The 19,189-nt window shown below is 39.5% G+C and overlaps 1 protein-coding gene across 1 annotated transcript in view; it reads right to left on the reverse strand.

Annotated features, from left to right (window-relative positions):
- The window catches only part of TSPAN13 (tetraspanin 13), a 34,110-nt gene extending 15,266 nt beyond the window's left edge, over window positions 1-18,844 (reverse strand). The window contains exon 1 of the mRNA XM_054564512.1: window positions 18,598-18,844. Coding sequence (XP_054420487.1) covers window positions 18,598-18,660 — 63 coding nt within the window. The 5' untranslated portion in view covers window positions 18,661-18,844. The remainder of the gene's footprint in view (window positions 1-18,597) is intronic.
- Window positions 18,845-19,189: the final 345 nt, after the last annotated feature.

Here is a 19,189-nt window from a genome sequence, read left to right on the forward strand (position 1 = left end):
TTCAGGAGTGAGACAAGAGTACCAGAGCTCTCAACATTTCTAGTTACATTACAGTGGAGGGCTCAGAAAAATGAGTAAGAGTGAACGTAAAACAAAGCTGAGGGGAGAACAAAATGGTCATTATTCAAATTAATAGTAGTATCTATGGAGGAAATCCAAGAGAATGCAAATATTAAAACTTGTAAGAACCAGAAAATTTGCTAGGAATAGGAATATACAAAGCCAACAGCATAGTGATGCATCAAAAAATATTTTTAATGCAGTTTTTTAAGGCTGCAATTTGCAATAGGCCCCAAAATATAAGGTACTTATAACTAAATCTAACAAAAGAGCTCCAGGGAGAAAAGTGTGAAATGAACTGAAGAACATGAAAAAGACTTAAATTAAATGAAGAGATATACCATGTTCCTGGGTGAGAACTCTCGTAATAATAAAGCATGAATTCATCTCCAATTTAGCCTACAACTTCAATTTCTAGTCAAAGTCTCAGTAGGGTTTTGGGTGAAACTTTATACAATGATCCATTAATTTACATGGAAGAACAAATATCACCAGAGAGCTATAAACATTTTTAAGATTAAAAAGAAGGGGATATTATTTGCTGCACTTTTTCTCAGTTCATATACACCATCACCAGCAAACTGTCTCAAACTGTCTCTGTTGTTCTTCTCACCATATTCTACAAAACCTGAACCTGACTCTCCATCTTTTGGACATGTTTAATTTTTAAAACTAATAAATACGTAAATAAAACTAGAAGAACTAAAGAAATGAAAAATCATCCAAATCAGTATCAGAACTTATTTTAATGTTTCAATAATTAAAATCAAAGAAATGACACAGATCTAAATAAACCAACAGTGTAGGGTTGGAGAGGGATGGAATTCTAAATTAGCAGGGACACAGCGAGCTTTACTTAATACCTCTGTAACAATTACCATATCATTTTCAAAATGAGTAACAGTAGTCGCTACCTCACACCATAAATTTAAACCCTAATTTTAAAAAGGAAATTTAAACTTTTAGGAAAAAAGTACAGAAAAATGTCCTTTGTGTTTAAAAGAAGAATTTTTTTTTTTACAATGACAATAAAAACAAGCAAGAGAATCTAGACCATTATCCATAGAAAGAAGAGCAATTTATTTCTTTTATTGAATTTGTTGGGGTAACACTGACTAATAAAAATATAAAGGTTTCAGGGTACAATTCTATAACATCATCCATATAGTATATTGTGTGTTCACCACACCAAGTTAAATTGAAAGAGAGATAAAGAAACATCTATGCAAGAGAAAAACATCAATCAGTTGCCTCCCATACACCCCCTTACTGGGGATCAAACCCGCCACCTAGGCATGTACCCTGATCAGGAATCGGACCCGCAACATTTTGGTGTACAGGGTGATGCTCCAAACCAACTGAGCCACTTGAGCAGGGCAAACATTTTTCATGTTTCTTGAGTTAGGCGTGTAATGCTATGAATGTTCACCTAAGGGCTGCTTTCACCGTGCCCCATAGATTAGGGGCTGTTGTGCTCTCATTTTTACCTGTTTCAAGGTATCTTTTGATTTCTTCCTTGATCTTACTGTTAACCCATTCATTGTTTATTAAAATGTTATTTAGCCTCCATGTCTTTGTGTGTTCTCAGTTTTTTTCTTGTGATTGCTTTCTATTGGGTTGGCCAAAAAGCCTATGTAGCCAAAAAGCCTATTTTACAGAAAGTTTATTTCCATAAAATAAAAGACACAGTTTTCATTTTCGCCAATAGCTTTATTGATTTGGATATTTTGAGTATGTTGGCTATCTCCCATGTGGTATAACATTGATTGTTCACGACTGATGTCTCAGTTTGATCGCTATTAACTTCAACTGGTCTACCCTACTATGGAGCATCATCCCACAAGAAATCTCCAGCACAAAATTTCATACACCACTTCTGAGATGTGTGATCAGTCACAGCACCTTCTCCATACACTGCACAAATCTTTTTTGTTGTTTCAGTTGTATTTTTATCTTTCTTGAAACAATAAAGCATAATATGCCAAAAATGTTGTGTATTTTCTTCCATCTTCAGTATTAAAACAGCTACACAAAAATTTACCAATTTTGGTAAGTTTTTTAAAATGCATGCTGATGTGACAGCTGTCACAATACAATCGAACAAAATTGTTTCAAATGAAGTTACAGACAATTGAATGCTACAAGAGCCTATATATGGGTAAAAAAAAAAAAAGCTTTCTGACTAACCCAATAGTTTCATACTTGTATGGTCAAAAAAGACAGTTGATATGATTTCAATCTCCTTAAATTTTTTAAGACCTGTTTTGTGTCCTAACATCTGACCTATCCTAGAAAATGTTCCAGGTGCAATAGAAAAGAGTATATATTCTGCTGTTTTGGGTTGAAATACTCTGAAGATATCAATTAAATCCATTTGGTCTAGTGTGTCATTCAAGGTTGCTGTTTCCTCGGTGACTTTCTATCTGAAAGATCTATCCACTGCTGTCAGAGGGGTGATAAAGCCCCCTACTATGACGGCATTACTGTCAATCTCTCCCTTCATGTCCATCAACACTGGCTTTATGTATGTAGGTGCCCCTATGTTGATTCATAAATGTTTACAAGGGTTACATCCTCTTGTTGGATTGCTCCCTTTATCATTACGTATTGTCCTTCTTTGTCTCTTAATATAACCATTGTTTTAAAGTCTATTTTGTCAGAGGTAAGTATTGCTACTCTAGCTCTTCTTTCATTTCCATTAGCATGAAATATCTTTTTCCATCCCTTTACTTTTAGTCTGTGTCTATCTTTTGTTTTGAGATGGGTCTCCTATAGACAACATGTAGAGGGTCTTGTTTCCTTATCTAATCAGTTACCCTATGTCTTTTATTGGAACATTTAAGCCATTTATTTTTAAAGTAATATTGATAGGTTTGTATTTATTGTCATTTTATTCTTTTAAACCATGTTTTTCTGTTTTTGATTTTTTTTCCTCCTTCTTCATAAAGAAGACCCTTTAACTGCTTCGGTGGTAACAAACTCCTTTAGCTTTTTCTGGCCTGGGAAGCTCTTTATTTTTCCTTGAATTTTAAATGCTAGCCTTGCTAGGTAAAGTAGCCTTAGTTGTAGGTCTTTGCTTTTCATCACTTTGAATATTTCATGCCTGAAATGTTTCTGTTGAGAAGTCAGCTGACAGTCTTATGGAAGCACCTTGTAGGTAACTCACTGTCTTTCTCTTGTAGCTTTTAAGATTCTCTCTTTGTCTTTAATATTTGCCATTGTAATTATGATGTGTCTTGGTGTGGGCCTCTTTGGGCTCATCTTGATTGGGACTCTGTTTCCTGGACCTGTGTGTCTTTTTCCTTCACTAAGTCTAGGAAGCTTTCAGTCATAATTTCTTCAAATAAGTTTTTGATCCCATGTTTGCCTCTCTTGCCCGTTTAGTACCCCTATGATGCGGATGTAGGTTCACTACATGTTGTCCTAAAGGACCCTTAAACTAAATAAGCTCATTTTTTTTAAATTATTTTTTCTTTTTGCTGGTCTGATTGGGTCGTTCTGCTACCTTGTCTTCCAAATTGCTGATTCCATCCTCTGCTTTGTTCCTCATACTGCTCATTCTTTCTAGTGTATTATTCTTCATTTCCAATACTGTAGTCTTCATTTCTGACTCGTTCTTTTTTTATGGTTCCTATGTCCTTTTTCATGTTGCTGTAGTTCTCACTAAGTTCCTTGTCATTCTCATTAAGTCCCTTAAGCATACTTTATAAACATCATTTTGAACTCCATATCTGATTCATTGCTTGCCTCCATTTCATTTACTCTTTTTCCTGGCGATTTCTTCTGTTTCATTTGAGGCATGCTGCCTTGTCTCTCCACTGTGACTTTCTCTTTGTGTTTGTTTCTGTACAGATCTGCTACGATTCCCAGTCTTCGTGGAATGGCCTTTTGTAGTAGGTGTCCTGTGGGACCCCACAGCATAGTCTCCTTGATTACCTGTACCAGTTGCTCCAGGAATGACCCCAGCATGGGTTATGAGGACCCTCCTGTTGTAAATGAATCTCAATTGCTATTGACTCATTTGTGTGTGTTGGCGGTGGGGAGTAGACCCTACGGCTGGCTGACTGCACGAATCAACCCCAACTCCAGTGTATGAGCTGCTGTGCAGGTGCTGACCACACAGCGTGGAATTTGCCTCAGCAGGACGTGGTGCCTGCTGAAATCTCCCTCTAGACATGCTGCTTGTGAAGCTATTTGGATCCTGCTCTGATGTTGTCTGAAGCTGGCCACTGAGTGTTGGTTCTAAGGCCTCTTGGAAGGGACTCTGCTACTGCCCACACCTGGCCCTGGGCAACCTGTCCGGAGCTACAAAGTGACCCACAGTTTGTGACTGCCTCTGCTGGACCTGGGTGTGTGCAGGAAGGATCAAGCCGTGCACCGAGGCTGGCTTTAACCAGCACCACACTCAGGGGCAGGACAGCTAAAGTCCCAAGGAACCCTGAGATCAGCCTCTACCTGCCTCCATCTGACAGCTGCCTGTTAGTCACTGCATGATCCTCTCTGGCGGTGTTTAAGCTGCATGAGATAGGCTCTCAATGAGTCACCAGGTAGGGGCAAGGGGTGCTCACCAGATCAGTATAGGTTTAAACCCAGTGCTAGTGCCGCACCTGAGATCACTCAGCAAATGTCCCAGGGTGTCCCCAGTCTAGCTGCCACTGTCTGGGTGCTCACATGCTACTGTGGTAGGGTGGGGTCTCAGGGAGTTGTCGGGGTGAGGCCAGCAGAGTTTATCAGGCCCAAACAGACAAAGATTTGGCCACGTGAAGGGAAGGCCCTGCATGAGGCAGACAAGTGAGAGAAAAATTTCTCCCATCCTAAAGCCACATAACTCAGTCTGTCCCAGAATTTCTTAAATAAGAACCCACAAAAAACATGTATAATACCAACTTTGCATTTACTATGTGCAAGGAAGTATTCTAAGTGCTTTACATTTCTGAACTAATCGTCACTACAAGTAGGTAGTAATATTGCCTCCATTTTCCAGATGGGGAAAAGTCTTGCGCAAATGTATTAATAACTTGCCCAAGGCTACACAGCAAGGAAGGGACAAAACTGGGGTATGAACCCAGGCTATCTGGCTGCAGACCCTGTGTTCTTACCTACACACTATACCTCACACTAAAAATTTTAAGTTCTATACAATAGACAAACATAGGCTAGGCCTACGACTACAGATATTTCCAGCACACATATATATTAAAGAACATCTATTAATCAATTTTAAAACACAGAAAGCACACTAAAAAGTGGTCAAAGTTAATGTAAGAGGCAATTCATGGAAAAAGAACCCAAAAGGCCACTCAACAAATGAAAGATGTTAAAACAAACTTTAGAATAATGAGATACCATGTCACATGTATTTGACTGGGAAAAAATTAAGTCTGATTACAGCAAGGACGCAGAGAATCTAGACCTCAAATTCCCGTAGAACTGTAAACTGCTGTAGCCACTTTACAGAACAATTTGGCAGCACCTAGAAAAATTAAAGACATGTATCCCTTATTAAATAAGCATTTCTGCTTCTAGGTTAATACCCAAGTGGAACACCATGTCCCAACAAGACACATACCAGGATTTCTGCAGCCTTGTTTGTAAGAGCAAAAACTGAAAACGTCAAACACCACAACTAGGGAATTCATAAACTCTGGTGTGATCATATAGTAGAATACAAATGATTCGGTTCCATTTCTATTAAGTTGATAAATTTCAAACATAAAAGAAATGAAACAAATTGTATAATACTGATGATACATAATTTTCAAACACAAAAATCAATACTATATATTCTTTGTGGCTTATTACTAGGTCAAATTGTCATAAATCTATACACATGCATGGAAATGACAGATGTTGATTTCAGGACAGTGACTACTTTGCAGAGAGGAAAAAATGGGAAATGGGAACGACAGCGCACCTTTAACCATAACACTTAACTTCTTAAAAAAGAGATGCAGCACAACACTGGAATCTGTGAAATTACGCTGTTCTGTTCACAAGAGTCTACCGTACCATTTTCTGTGCTTACGAAACATTTTCTGCCTGAAACTAGCCTTGAAAATGTAACAGCCCTTTCTTACTAGGGCAGCGATTCTAAATTCTTCTGCTTTGCGTTCCACTGTAAACTGGTCCAGCGTTCCTCCTCAAGCCTTCGTTTTCACTGTTCCCCAAACACAGCTACTTAAAATAAGATCTTACTGGGCTCTCAAATATTTCACATTAATTCCTATCTGTGCATCTTCAACTGTTCACATTCTCTCCTATAATTTGTTCTAGGAAAAAGGAAGGCTTTCAAATGAAGGTAGTATATACCTGCAGTCCGTTAGCAACGATTTGTTGAATCTCCACTTGTTTGAGACAGTAAGCAAAGCTCTAGGTCGATCACACTTGGGTGCTTTTACATGGGGAACAATATACCACCCTAACACCCCCTTCTCATATTCCCAAGGACACACGCACACACAAATATACATTCTCATTTGTAAGGTGGGAGAGAAGGTAGATTTAAATGACCAATCCAAAACAAATTTTGAATTTATTACTACAACAGTGAAACTGGCCAAATATAAATTTATTTGAGCTAATAATCTTCTGATAAGCTCCCCTCCACAATGTTAGATTTTTTTTTTTAACTTAAAAAATGAAAACAACATAAATATTTTCTTATATGGGGCTGGTGTTTCCAACACGTTGTAACAAAAATCCCCCAAGTAGTCATAATTCACTTTTTAAATTAGAAGTAAAACCTGAAGATTTATGATATGCTTTTCAGTACATTTAATTATCAGTGTCTCTTTAACTTTTACTATGAAGGAACCTTTTATAGATAATAATGAAACTATTTCTGAGTAGTGATAATTATATGTTATGGTTGGTTTGTAATTTTGAAGAGAAAGGGATTAAAATGAAGTCTCCCAAACTAGTGATTTAAACATCATTAATTCCAATTAATTCCAACAAAATTAATTCTAAGTGTGTAATTTAAAAGCCTCTGTTTATCACTAGAACTTGGTAGACAAAGAAACTACAAGAATCTTTTGTTCAATAGTAACAAGAGTTTCCTTAGACTATTGTAATGGAAAATAAATTTAGACCTATGACAAATAGTTTCCTTCCTTTCAGACTGAATACTGATAAAAACAGATTATGGATCTGTTAACTAGTTGATAGCAAAGTTTTTACGAGCAGGAAGTGGCGACCTTTCCTGTTTTCTCTTTAAAACAAGGAAAAGTGAATCATAAAAAGAGCTTTTAAAAGACAGATTACAGGACCTATAATCAAATCAGAGCAAGATTATGGATCCTGATGAGGGCAGAGAAACAACGAGGACCCTGGAAGGGAGGACAGAGCAACTGTCAGTCAAGGCTCCTGAGAGAGCAGGACAGCAAGGCACAAAGCTACAGCCATTGACCTTCATCGATTCCCGTCACTTTATAGGTGATAAATCAGAATAAACATGCCCAATGACACAGAAGCAGAACTGTGGCTTTTTGGGGTTTTGTAATATAGTTAAATATTTTTAAACATTGAGATATATAATACTAAAGACAATTATTATACTGAGTAAGAAATCATAGTGTTTTCTCTGTCACCAGACTGAGATGCAGTTGAATAGTATCTCTTTAACTTACTCCTTATTAGACCTGGTTGCCCAGTCATGGATCAAAGGACAATAAACCCCTCTAACTCACACGACTTTTCCATTAGTCAACTACCATATTTATTTTGTGCTTTTTATTTGTCTTCTACCTGACCTAGAAATTGTTACATATGCCTTCATTTACACACAAGTGCCATGCATTGCCTGTGGTAGGGCAAGAAATTCTACTCAGCATAAAGAGCCTTTATCCTTGAGCTCACAATAGCAAACAGAATTGTTTAAAACTAAGAAACATGTATGTATGCACCTTTTGGGTTTATATATGCAATGCCATTACAGAACAAAGAAAAAAAAAATACAGGGTCCGGCATAAATGATGCCCTTGATTATTACAAAATCTTTATTACAAAATCATAAGCATGTATGTAATTCTGTACCATAACAATTTCATACTCAACCGCACCATATGACACTTTAGATGAAATGTTTAAATTAAAACTATAAATTTTTACACCCATATTATTACCCTACCAACCACACTTAAGCAGGCCTTACTTCTGCCGGACTCTGTATGTTGTGCATAATGTTCTTTATAATCCAGCTTCAGTAGGTGTTGAAATATTAAACCGCTATAATAACACTTTCAAATAATAAAGAAGTTGCCAGAATATTTCAGATTTAGGAATAGAAGAACCAACTGCTGCCCAGAAAAGCGACCTCTGTGGCAGACATCAGTTGCTTTTACAAGCCAGCACACACATTTCTTGTCAAATTCTTAATCACGGTGTCTTACTGGGCCCTCCCATCACAACTGGCAACAAGTCGCAAGAGTTAGGCCTAATCAGGTGTGGGCGCCCATCCTCCAAGCCATGAGGACGGACCGATCCACGGGACGGGTCTCTAAACCGACAGGGTCAATCAGTGCGTCCCATATGATGATACAGGGACACAGAGGGACTTTTTTAAATGGGGTCCTCTGGCATAGCAAGCTGTAAGGACAATTAAAATTGATTCTGCCATCTCGCACATGTAAAGATCTAGGCTCAAAAATAATCTAAGCAGAGACAAGGCGAGCTGAAAACAATAGGAGCAAGAGAGTCTGGACCTTTCCTGAGCCCCTTGATCCAGTCATACTTTATGATCCAACTACTGGATGTCCAATCATATTTAAGATTTTGTGCTGCCTTTCTGGTACTTTTTTTTTTTAAACTCATCTATAACCCATGAAGAAGCCTGGTTAATATAAGTTCTATTTTGCAAGCACTTACCATGAATTTTTTAATACCTGCCAATTTGCTTTGACTCTGTTTACCTTCCCCCTTGTGACCACCTTCCTAACTAACTCTAAATCCTTCACCTCGTCAAGGGGCTTTTTAAAAATAGAAGCACTCCCTTTTAGCTGAAAAGACCTCCCTAAAACCCCTTACTTTAAGGACAAAACAACGAGGGAACCAATGAGCCGCAGAAATGTCCTAGGCCACCTTCTTTCTGCAAACATCCTCCCTATCTTACCAAATTAAACTCCAGCCTAAATTTTACCGCTAAGCAGGTCAGTGGTTGACTGCAGACTGGGAGCAGAGAGAGGGATTAAACGGAGGATAACTCAACTTTGCAGGGTGATGGATATTTTCAAGGTCTCGAATGCAGTGATGGGTTCACAGGTATATATGTATGTCAAAGTTCATCAAATGTATACCTTAATGGGCAACTTATTGTCATGTCAGTAATACCTCAGTTAAACTGTCTCCCCCTCCCCGCTCAAAAGACTCAACTTCCTAAAGGAAAGCCTCTTATAGCATCATCTTTCTTGCAGTATAGAACAAATCATGATGCCTAGAGTTACAGATGTAATTTGGTGACAAGGAAGAAAGTCACATGCCAAGGATGATGGCGCAGGAAAAGAGATGCAGACTAGGACTAGATAACATGTTTGAACTGTGCACTTGCTCTGGACTACCTACTTTTGGACATGTTGCTATATGAAAATAACAAAGCTTAGTATTTCCAGCAGCAATAACTGGGTTTCTGTTTCCTGCAGCTGGACTCTATTCCTCATATCATGATCTTTGATGGTCTTTTTCTTAAAGCCAATAACATCAGGACATATCCACACTGGCTACCTTTTGTTTCTAATCTTAGCACAAAGTCCAACCCCAGGCTGACAAATCCAAGAGTGCAAAGGGCCCAGGTTACCTCTGAGGTAATTCCTGAGTCACTCTTCTGCCCCTCCAGGCATTCTTCAAATTCTACGCTTTAAGTGCCACACAACCAAGGCACGTGTTGACCTGATATTCCTAGCACCTGGCTAAGTGCCTGGTACAGGAGAGGTACTCAAAATATATGCTGGATCACTCACCATGCTTTAAGGACCGGCAAATATTTATTCACTAACTTACACAATATTTGCGGGGAAGAAATCCAACCTAATGATTTTCCTTCCAGATTATTCTTTCTCTACGTAACCTATAAATGGGAGTTTCATTACTTCATCAAATATCCACATTTCAAAACAAAAGCAAAGAAAGACTTGAATTATTTCTACAACAGCTACATTTCTTTTTCCTGAACGTACAAATTCCTCTAGGGTAAGTGAATTACTTTGAGGATGAAAGAGGAATCTAGAACATTGGAAAACACTGGAGCTGATTCTGTCATTAAATGAGTCAAAAATGTTTTGTCAGCCCTGGCCAGTATGGCTCAGTTGGTTGGAGCATCGTTCCATAACCAAAAGGTTGAGGGTTTGATTCCCGGTCAGGGCACGTACCTAGGTAGTGGGTTCAATCCCCCGTCCGGGTGCATACAAGAGGCAACCAATCGATGCATCTCTCTTGCATTGATGTTTCTCTCTCTCCCTTCCTCTCTAAAAAAAGGCAATGAAAAAGATTTCCTCAGGTGAGGATTTTTAAAAAAAGGTTTGTCAGCACATAGGCAAGAGAGATATTCTGGTGGTAGTGGAGGATAAGAGATTTAAAACAGTAGTAAGATTTGGAAGGACTACCCGACCAAAATGTAACAGCATCCACAGACATATAAAGAAAACACGGCCACAGACGATCTGCCCTCTAAATGGTTCAACATTCCTAACGAGGAATTATACTTGAACACTGAACTGTCCCTCTGAACTTCTGCCTAATTGGAATACGGGAGAAAAGTTCAGTGAAGATCAAGCATGTGTTTCTACAGTGCCAAACGTCTGGATGGCTGGCAATTTGAAAATTTTATAAATAAATCTAGATATTGCTAAACATCCAGAAATTTAGTGTTTATGCCAAGACCTTAGTTCTTCATTTCATTTTCATTCTCCAAATGACACTGGAGGCCTACCATGCCTCTGTCACACATTTTTCTTATGTTCTCTGTGGTGCCAAGCAGATTATTTTATACTCATAGGCCCAAAATACATGGAACATAGTAAGTGTTGAGAGGAAATGATACAAAGGGAGTCGAAAGTAAGGGAATTTGACCTCTCGTTTTCCAAGGATAACCAGTGTGAGGTGGCATCCACAGCTGCCAACAAACTCCCCACCTACTCTATCTCTGTCTCCGGAGCAGTATGGGTGACAAGTGGACTTACGGGCAGAAGAGCCCTGCAGAGATTCCTTCATTCAAGTAACTAAACGCCAACCATATGCCAGGGCTGCGCTGGGCACTCAGGTAGAGCCTTTATTGTTGAAAGGCACATAGTCTATAATATGAAAAATAAAAGGGTAATTGCTCTTTTCAATGGCTTCTTCACTGATCAATTCAAGTATCAAGTCTTAGTCCTCATCTTACTTAGCAGCATTTGACACAGACGTTCAATTCTGTCTCCTTAAAACAATTTGCACTTGGCTTCTAGAACACCAAACTCTACCAGGCTTTCCTCTTACCTGACCAACCATTCCTTCTCAGGTTCCTTTGCTGGCTCCTCCTCGTCTCCCAAAGCCCTTATGATAAAAGCATCCTTTGTTCAATCCGTAGACCACTGCCCTTCTCCATCTATCCTCACAAACTTGCTCATTTCATCCCGTCTCAACCCTAAATACCACTCTGTATATTGATGGCTCCATGAATTTATGCCTCCGGCTATTCCTCTGCCCGACCTCCATTGTTGTTAGTCTAACTGCTACTTAAGATCTCCACTTGGGTAACTGATTGGCATCCCATCAAAAACCGGACCCTTCATTTTCCTCCCTAAACCTGCTCCACTCACGGTCTTCCCCATTCTCGTTAATAGCAGATCTAGCCTGCCAGTGGCTTAGGCCATAAATCATGAGTAATGTGTGACTTGTCTTTTTCTCTGATGTTGCATTCCAATCCATTAGGAAATTATGTTAGCCCATCTTCAAAAGATATCCAAAATCTGACTACTTCTCTTACTACCACTGCTATCATCCTGGTCCGAGCTGCCAGCACCTCTTGCCTCAATTACTGCAACAGCCTCCTAAGTGATTCACCGCCTCCACGTTCGCCATCTACGATTCACTAGCCAGACAATCTGTTAAATGAAAATCAGGTCCAATTTCACTCGGTATGAAGCACAAGGTCCTTAGAGCACTCCGAAGACCCTTCTAATCTGAGTCCCAGAGCTTCTCCGACTCATTCCCTGCCCCTCCACCCCGAGCTCACTCTGTCCCAGTCACGCTGGACTCCTCTTTGTCCCTGGCATACACCAGGAATACTCCTCCTTCAGGCTCTTTTCACAGGCCATACCCTCTACCTTAAATCCTTTCCCAGAGACTTGTCCTTCCTCTCCTCCATGTCTTTGATCCAGGCAGGCTAACCCTGACCACACCGTCTAGGAAACTGTGTCCTCATCCCGCCCCTGGCCCCACCACTCTTCATTCTCCTGACTCCAATGATCTCCCCAGCGCTTTTTTCCCTTCTACTGTGATATTAAATTTAGTTACTTATCAGTTATCATATATTTCCCCTTCCTGCCAATAAACGGAAGATCCATGAAGGCAGGATGTCTGGTTTTGTTCACTGCTGTTGATGCTCTATTAACATTTACTATTAGGCTGAATAAAAGAAAATTATTTGGGTTCATCTGATAATACATTTATATTAGATACGGGGGTTGCCAATTCTGCAAATTCATTTCAAGAAGTATTTACAGAGAGTATAGAGCCTGCATTAAAAAACGAGCAAACAAAAAACAAACAAACAAAAAAAGAAAAAAACACTACTCATTGAAGGATGCAACAAAGAGGAAGCTGTGATTTCTGCTGACAAAAAGTCAGTAGTCTAGCTGGAGGGAGAGCAAGCACACAGCTATCTACAATAGAGAGAGTTTGGTGCAGTCAATGGCAAAGCCAAAATAAAACAAAATCTTACAACACAGGCTCTCTATCCTTGCTGTAATTTATAGCTAGCTAGGAAGCTATTAAAAAAAAAAAAAAAAGCTTCAAAAAAACATTACCTGCTCTTCCCCTTTCCCTGAATCCTGATTAAATAGTCTGGGGTTGTATTCAAGGATTAAGATTCTCAAATGAAAATTTAAGGAAACAATTCTGACTGAAGAAAGAAAAGGCTCTATTTGAGTAACTTTACAAAGACAGAGCAAGGCATTATAGGCTGTGGCAGAGAATCAGCAAAGACAGAAAGGCAAGGAAGGGCAAAATGCGTGGGAATCCTCTGTGGCTGAAATCTATAAAGGGATGCAGATGGGAGGAGCAGATGGTGACAGATCCTGAATGGCATGCTAAAGAATTCAGGTGTATTTTCGAAGAGTTTCATCCATTATTACAAGTGGGTTTGGATTATTCATTTTACCATGATAAGACAGCCTAGAGGATGAATTCAGGTGAAATGTGATTTAAAAAAAGGGGTGGGAGAGAAACTCAGCCTTTTCTCTCCAGCAATTCAAATATGTTTGAATTGTTTTTTAATCCTCACCCAAGGACAGGCTCACTGATTTTAGAGAGAGGAGAAGGGAGGGAGGGAGAGAGAGAGGGAGAAAAAATATCAATATAAGAGAGAAATATTGATCGGCACCTCTTCAAACCCACAACCCAGGCATGTGCCCTGACCAGAAATTGAACCTGCGACCTTCTGGTTTACAGAAGGACCCTTCAACCAACTGATCCACCCAGTCAGGGCACACAATGGCCCACTTTTAAACCACCTGAAACTGTTTGTAAAATTAAGCCACTAAGATATTCATATCTCACTTTCCAAACATGGGCTGAAATACAATTTTTCCCAAAATTGTTTCTTTGGAAATGCCTCTTAATTATGTAGTTAAACTTTGTGAAAAGTCGATAGCATTTCAAATGAGAAATGGCATAAATGGCACATTTTTTTTAGTGTGTGTTTAAATCAAAATTGGGAAATTTTCAAACATAATTGGCACAGAGTTAGACTATAAATATCAGCACAACATCTTGTGAAAATAATAAATCACTTTAAAATTCAAAATGCAAGTATATATTCAGTAACCACTTACATATTTTAAATTCATTCAGTAGTTTGAACACAGAGAAGTAACATAAACCTAACTACATACTAAAATATCAAACAAGAATAATTTGGAAGATGATGATTAGAATTTTGAGAAATGCTAAATGCAAAAATTTAAAAGCAACTGCAATAAATAAGTCCTGAAAAGGAATAAGTTTTTCTTTGGCTTAGGTACTAGGATTTTTCATTTATTTTGCAGTTGAGATTGAACAAAATCAGAACATTCTAATAACCAGAACAGTTCTCAGAAAAAAAAAAAAATCAGGTGAATCATTGCAACTTTATACCTACCACATCTCAGTCCTTTTTTTAACAGCTGAAAGATTAATATTAACATTTCAAGTGTATAAACTCGTCTCCCTAGAGCCCACATGAGTTAACACTAGCCTTAGTGTGTTAGAAATCCTCAGTTTTAAATTTTCTTTATGATAACATGCAAGCTTTAAATTTAAAAATTTAAAATAATTGAACTTTTCCAGCTTAAGATGTAACAATGTAATTTTCTTTTCTGTAGTCCACCCAAAGCATTTTTCCATATTCTCCCATTTTATCCTCACTACAACCCCCTAAGGGAAGAGTAAAAAAAATCACCAGTTTATAACGGAAAATAAACAAATAAATAAAACCAAGCTCAAATAACCTGTTTGTCCAAGGTTACATTTCAAGCAAGTTGTAGAGTTAGCATTCAAACTTGAGTTTTCTTCTCGAATCCAGTACTATTTCTCCCTGTAGATTGCACAGATATATATTTTTATCTGATAAAGATGGCATGATTAGCTATTTTAAGTCAATCCCAATGTCAGAGATATTACAATATGTATCTTAGAATGAATAGAAATCAGTATAACTTTTGATCTGCATGTTGATTTTTATCAAAGCACTCAAAGGTATGGAAAAAATGGAAAAGAAAAAAATCAACAGAAACAAACAGAAAAATTTTATTAGTCAGAATTAATATGGAAAAGGACACAAAAATACAAACCTGAAATTGCCTTCCTAGTTTTAAGAGCGCATTTTAACTTTTCTGTTCCTTACATTCTTAATTAAAACTACATATATAATCTACATATAACTTCAATAGTGCAATTCCTAAAAGTCTTTTCTCTGCTTAAGAAACACAAGGAGATGTTATAAATCTTCAAAATTTTATACATACTATAATACCTCATTTATTTCATATTTCCTAAAATTCCCCACAAATCACTAAGTATAATTTTAAAAAGTTGTTTTTCACTATTAGTCAAAATATTTTACACCAAAATTACTTTAAAATAAACAATTAAAAATAAAATAAACCATTTTCCCAAAATAGTTTTAATTTGTATTTCTATCCAACATTGTAAAAAAAAGAAAAAAGGACTCATGTTATTTCTACATTTCTTCATTTCTCTAACCCACGATCTACCCTAAATGTTATGTCACCTGGGGCAGTCCCTCCCATATACAGCATTTAATTTTCCCACTCCCTGCATCTCATCTAGACCTTGTCTTCACAGGATAGGTATTCGCCTATGTATTGATATCATTTGTTCTTTCCCACAGTTCTCAGCAAACTGCACCCAGTAGCAAATGTTTATAGACTGAATAAAGCTCTTGAGATCATATGTAGGAAATACAGTAAAGAAAAGAGAAGCTTAATAAAACATACTGCTTTTAAAGCCCTGTTTGGTTCACTGTTGTACTCCTAGACTGAGAGCTGTGCTTAGCACATAGTCGGTACTCAAGAAGAAATTTTCAGTTCCTTTAAATGTTCGACATTCTGAAGCAAATCACTGACTTCCTTATAACACCATGAAGGTGCACAATGAGATTAGCTTCTCCCCTCCTTCCCATACTTAAAGCTGTTTGTATTCACTGCATTTAAAGTTGCTCAGTACTAAGGATCCTATTCATTAAAACCACCAAAATGACAACAAAAAACAACTGCACCTTTTTCTAGTAATCAAATGTCCATGAGAAGTTTGGGGAACGTTCCTTCCAACCTATTTTAGCGACATGCTTTCTGGACTGATCAGAATTTCTGCCGTAATCTCAGGCTTATTAGCAGGCCGTCGGAGTACAGGGACAGGTTGACTGGTTGAGTCAGAGTCCTAAATTCCTCAAGAAAATGCTTCAACACCAGAGAGAGATGATGCGGCAGGCCATTGCCTTTACCCCTGCCACTCCGTATGCAATTTTGGTTTTACTAACCACTTTTAGAAATGACCAGTTCTAATCCTGCAATTTTGAGCCTAATTTAGCGGTAGTGACTCAAGTAGGACTGGAACCTATCAAGGGTCCTCCTATTCTTGCCTGAAAAAGAAATGTCTCCCAAGTCTTCAACCTCACAGCCCCCTCGACCACCTCACATTTCTCATTAAAATATGGAGGGAGACAGCAGGAAAAATACAAAATCGTAATAATAGCCATGGCACATTTTCAGCATCTATTTAAGACCTGGTCCTACTTTTACCTTTTGTTCATCTCCAACTTAAATTGCTGAAATTATTTTACCTTGTTCACAATGTTTAAGAAGTAGACACTAATTCATTTTAAGAAATATCCTTTTGCTACAAAGTCTAGGACTTAAAAGGCTAACCATTTCTATAGTCCTGTGAATTCCCAATTATTCTTTACTGCATAGCTCTTAAATCAATAGAATATACTTTGAAGTTCAATAATTTAGAACCGATATAAAAGCCTTGATGTTACTTTAGAATCACCTTTCTACTTGCTTTCCTGATACACAACAAATACAACTAGAAAGGGTATCATTTGAAAGCAAGAGAACTAGATTTAAAAATAGTCAACTTTTTAAAAATATACATATTACACATAAATACAGACACCTCAGTCAAGTAACTATGGAAAGTAGACCTTCTACTGTGTATAAACAGACACTACAAGGTTAAGTATCTGGTGAACAGGTGACTAAGTCATCGTGGGATGGCAAAGGTCAGAGCACAAAATGAAGAATCTGAAGTTCTAAGCAGATCATTCATGCTAATAAAAGGAAAGACCTGGAGTACTGGTCAGCATTTACTTAATAAATAATCAATGTGATAAGCATGCTACAGGTAAGACAAAGGTGGATTTTAATCTGAGGCTTGTCGTGTTTCTCCAATTACAAGAAGCTGTATCACAAGGTAGCTATTCTAGAATTGTTTTCCCCAAGTCTACCATCGGTGACCATGTTGTTTAGATTCCTATCCACCAAGAAAAGCATACTTTATTCCAGCTTCTCTCTTGCCTTCAAAGCTTTGCATCCCTGTTCACACACAAAGGACAAGTAATGGTAAACTGACCCAGCCTCTCTCTCCTGTTGGTGACCACAAGGCAGCCTCTCCATTCCAAAGATGTAACCTAAGCCTGCACAGATGGCCTAGCTCTCTGCTATTGCAAGAGAGCTGGGTTTGTTTTAGGGGTGGCTGCTGCAAAACGCCAGGTGTATTTATAGAAGGAGGCAAGGCTATATGATGGAGGGATGATGACAGAAGACGTAGTTTCATTTGGTAGAGAAGCCTGTGGACAGATCTGTATTTCACGGCCTGGGTTCTACTCCTGACTCACCAGCTACCAGCTATGTAAACTTATTAAGACCCATTTTGGTCTGTTATCTTATGGATTCAAACAATGCCCCTTGCCTGGGATGGATGTCAGTATGACGAACGAAAATCTCGTATGTCAAGTCTGAGATGTGGTAGGCAATCAATAAAAGGCAACCTGCCCTCGCATCCTCCTGTTCACCCAGAATTGCGCCTCAAAAATCAGAGAGAGACTGCAGCGTTAAAACTAAAAGACAAGCTGGTTGGCAGGGAAAGAAATAACTTGGGTGGAGGCTCGCGTATTTACTGGAAGATTTCGTTTAAAATGGAGTTAGGCTATTGATAAGAGAGGAGACATATGGAAAAAGCATCCAGTATGAGCAAAACTGGCGAGAAAACAAAAAAGGCATCCCTTTATGTAAGTGCAAAACAAACTTCGGAAGCTGCGGATATCCTGTGAACCTCCTCTGTGGCCTCAATTAAAATCACAGCAGCACGTAGAGCTAACCTAGATGCACAGGGTCCACATGCCACCTTGTCAGTTTCAGATTACGCTATTTTGAAAAACTGTCCTCAGACCTAAAGTGGCTCTCCAGCCTCCTAACCCGCCCCAGATGGATTTGAAAGCCAAGAGCCGAGTACTAGAAGAGGCAGCAAGAGGAAAGTGGGAAGGACTGGTCAAATAACTGAAAGACAAGGCAGTGGGTGAGGGGGCGGGGTAGAGCAATGTGGCAGAGACAAGCTAGCAAGCCAGAAAGACGGAGGCTTCAACAATAAGGGAAAGGAAGATACTGCGACAAGCGCCGGCTCCTGGTCGTCGTTGGGGGCTGATGGCGAGGCCCGGGACGCGCAAAGCGTGGGAAGACGTGAAGGGGGCGCGGGATGAAGACAGTCACTGGCCAGGCAGGCAAGCCAAGGAGCACCGATCGAGCAGGTGCAAAGCCCCCGAACCCAGAACGAGCTCGGGATACTCACAGTGTAGAGCAGGTTGAGTGCGCACAGGCAGTTCTTGGAACACGCAAAGCCCCCGCAAACCATCTTGAAGCCTGTGGTTCCGGGCACTGCAGGTAAATCTGGCTCCGGGGGACGCTCCCGGACAGCCTCTTTGTCTTTCCCTTCGGGGCCTGGGCGAGCCCTAGAGGCAGCGCGGACACCAGTGGGGGGCCCGAGGCTGGGGTAGCAGCGCGCGACGCGCCCGCGGCGACTCTGACTTGCTCGGGAACCTGCGACCGCTGCAGCTGGAGCCAGAGCCCCGCCCAGCACCCCCGCCTCGCCCCGCGCGCTGATTGGCCGCCAGCAGGGAACAAAGGTAGAAATATGCAAATAAATGAGCTCAGCCAGTTGGGATCCGGGAGGGGCGGGGCAGCCCTGGGGCGAGGGGGAGGAAGCCGCAGGCCAAAGCGTGTGACTTGGTCTCTCTGTGGTTTTCCAGGAAGCAGGTGAGGAGAAGAGGGCGGAGCTCGATGGAGATCCGCGCTGGCTAGGAGAAAACCGGACAGCACCTAGCAGTTGTCGGCCCTGGTGGATGACGTGGCACCATTTTGAATGAGATTTTAAAATGAAGCAC

Source organism: Pteronotus mesoamericanus, unplaced genomic scaffold, assembly GCF_021234165.1.
Source record: "Pteronotus mesoamericanus isolate MK-2021 breed Mesoamerican mustached bat unplaced genomic scaffold, CSHL_Meso_final scaffold_85, whole genome shotgun sequence".
NCBI classification, from domain to species: domain Eukaryota; kingdom Metazoa; phylum Chordata; class Mammalia; order Chiroptera; family Mormoopidae; genus Pteronotus; species Pteronotus mesoamericanus.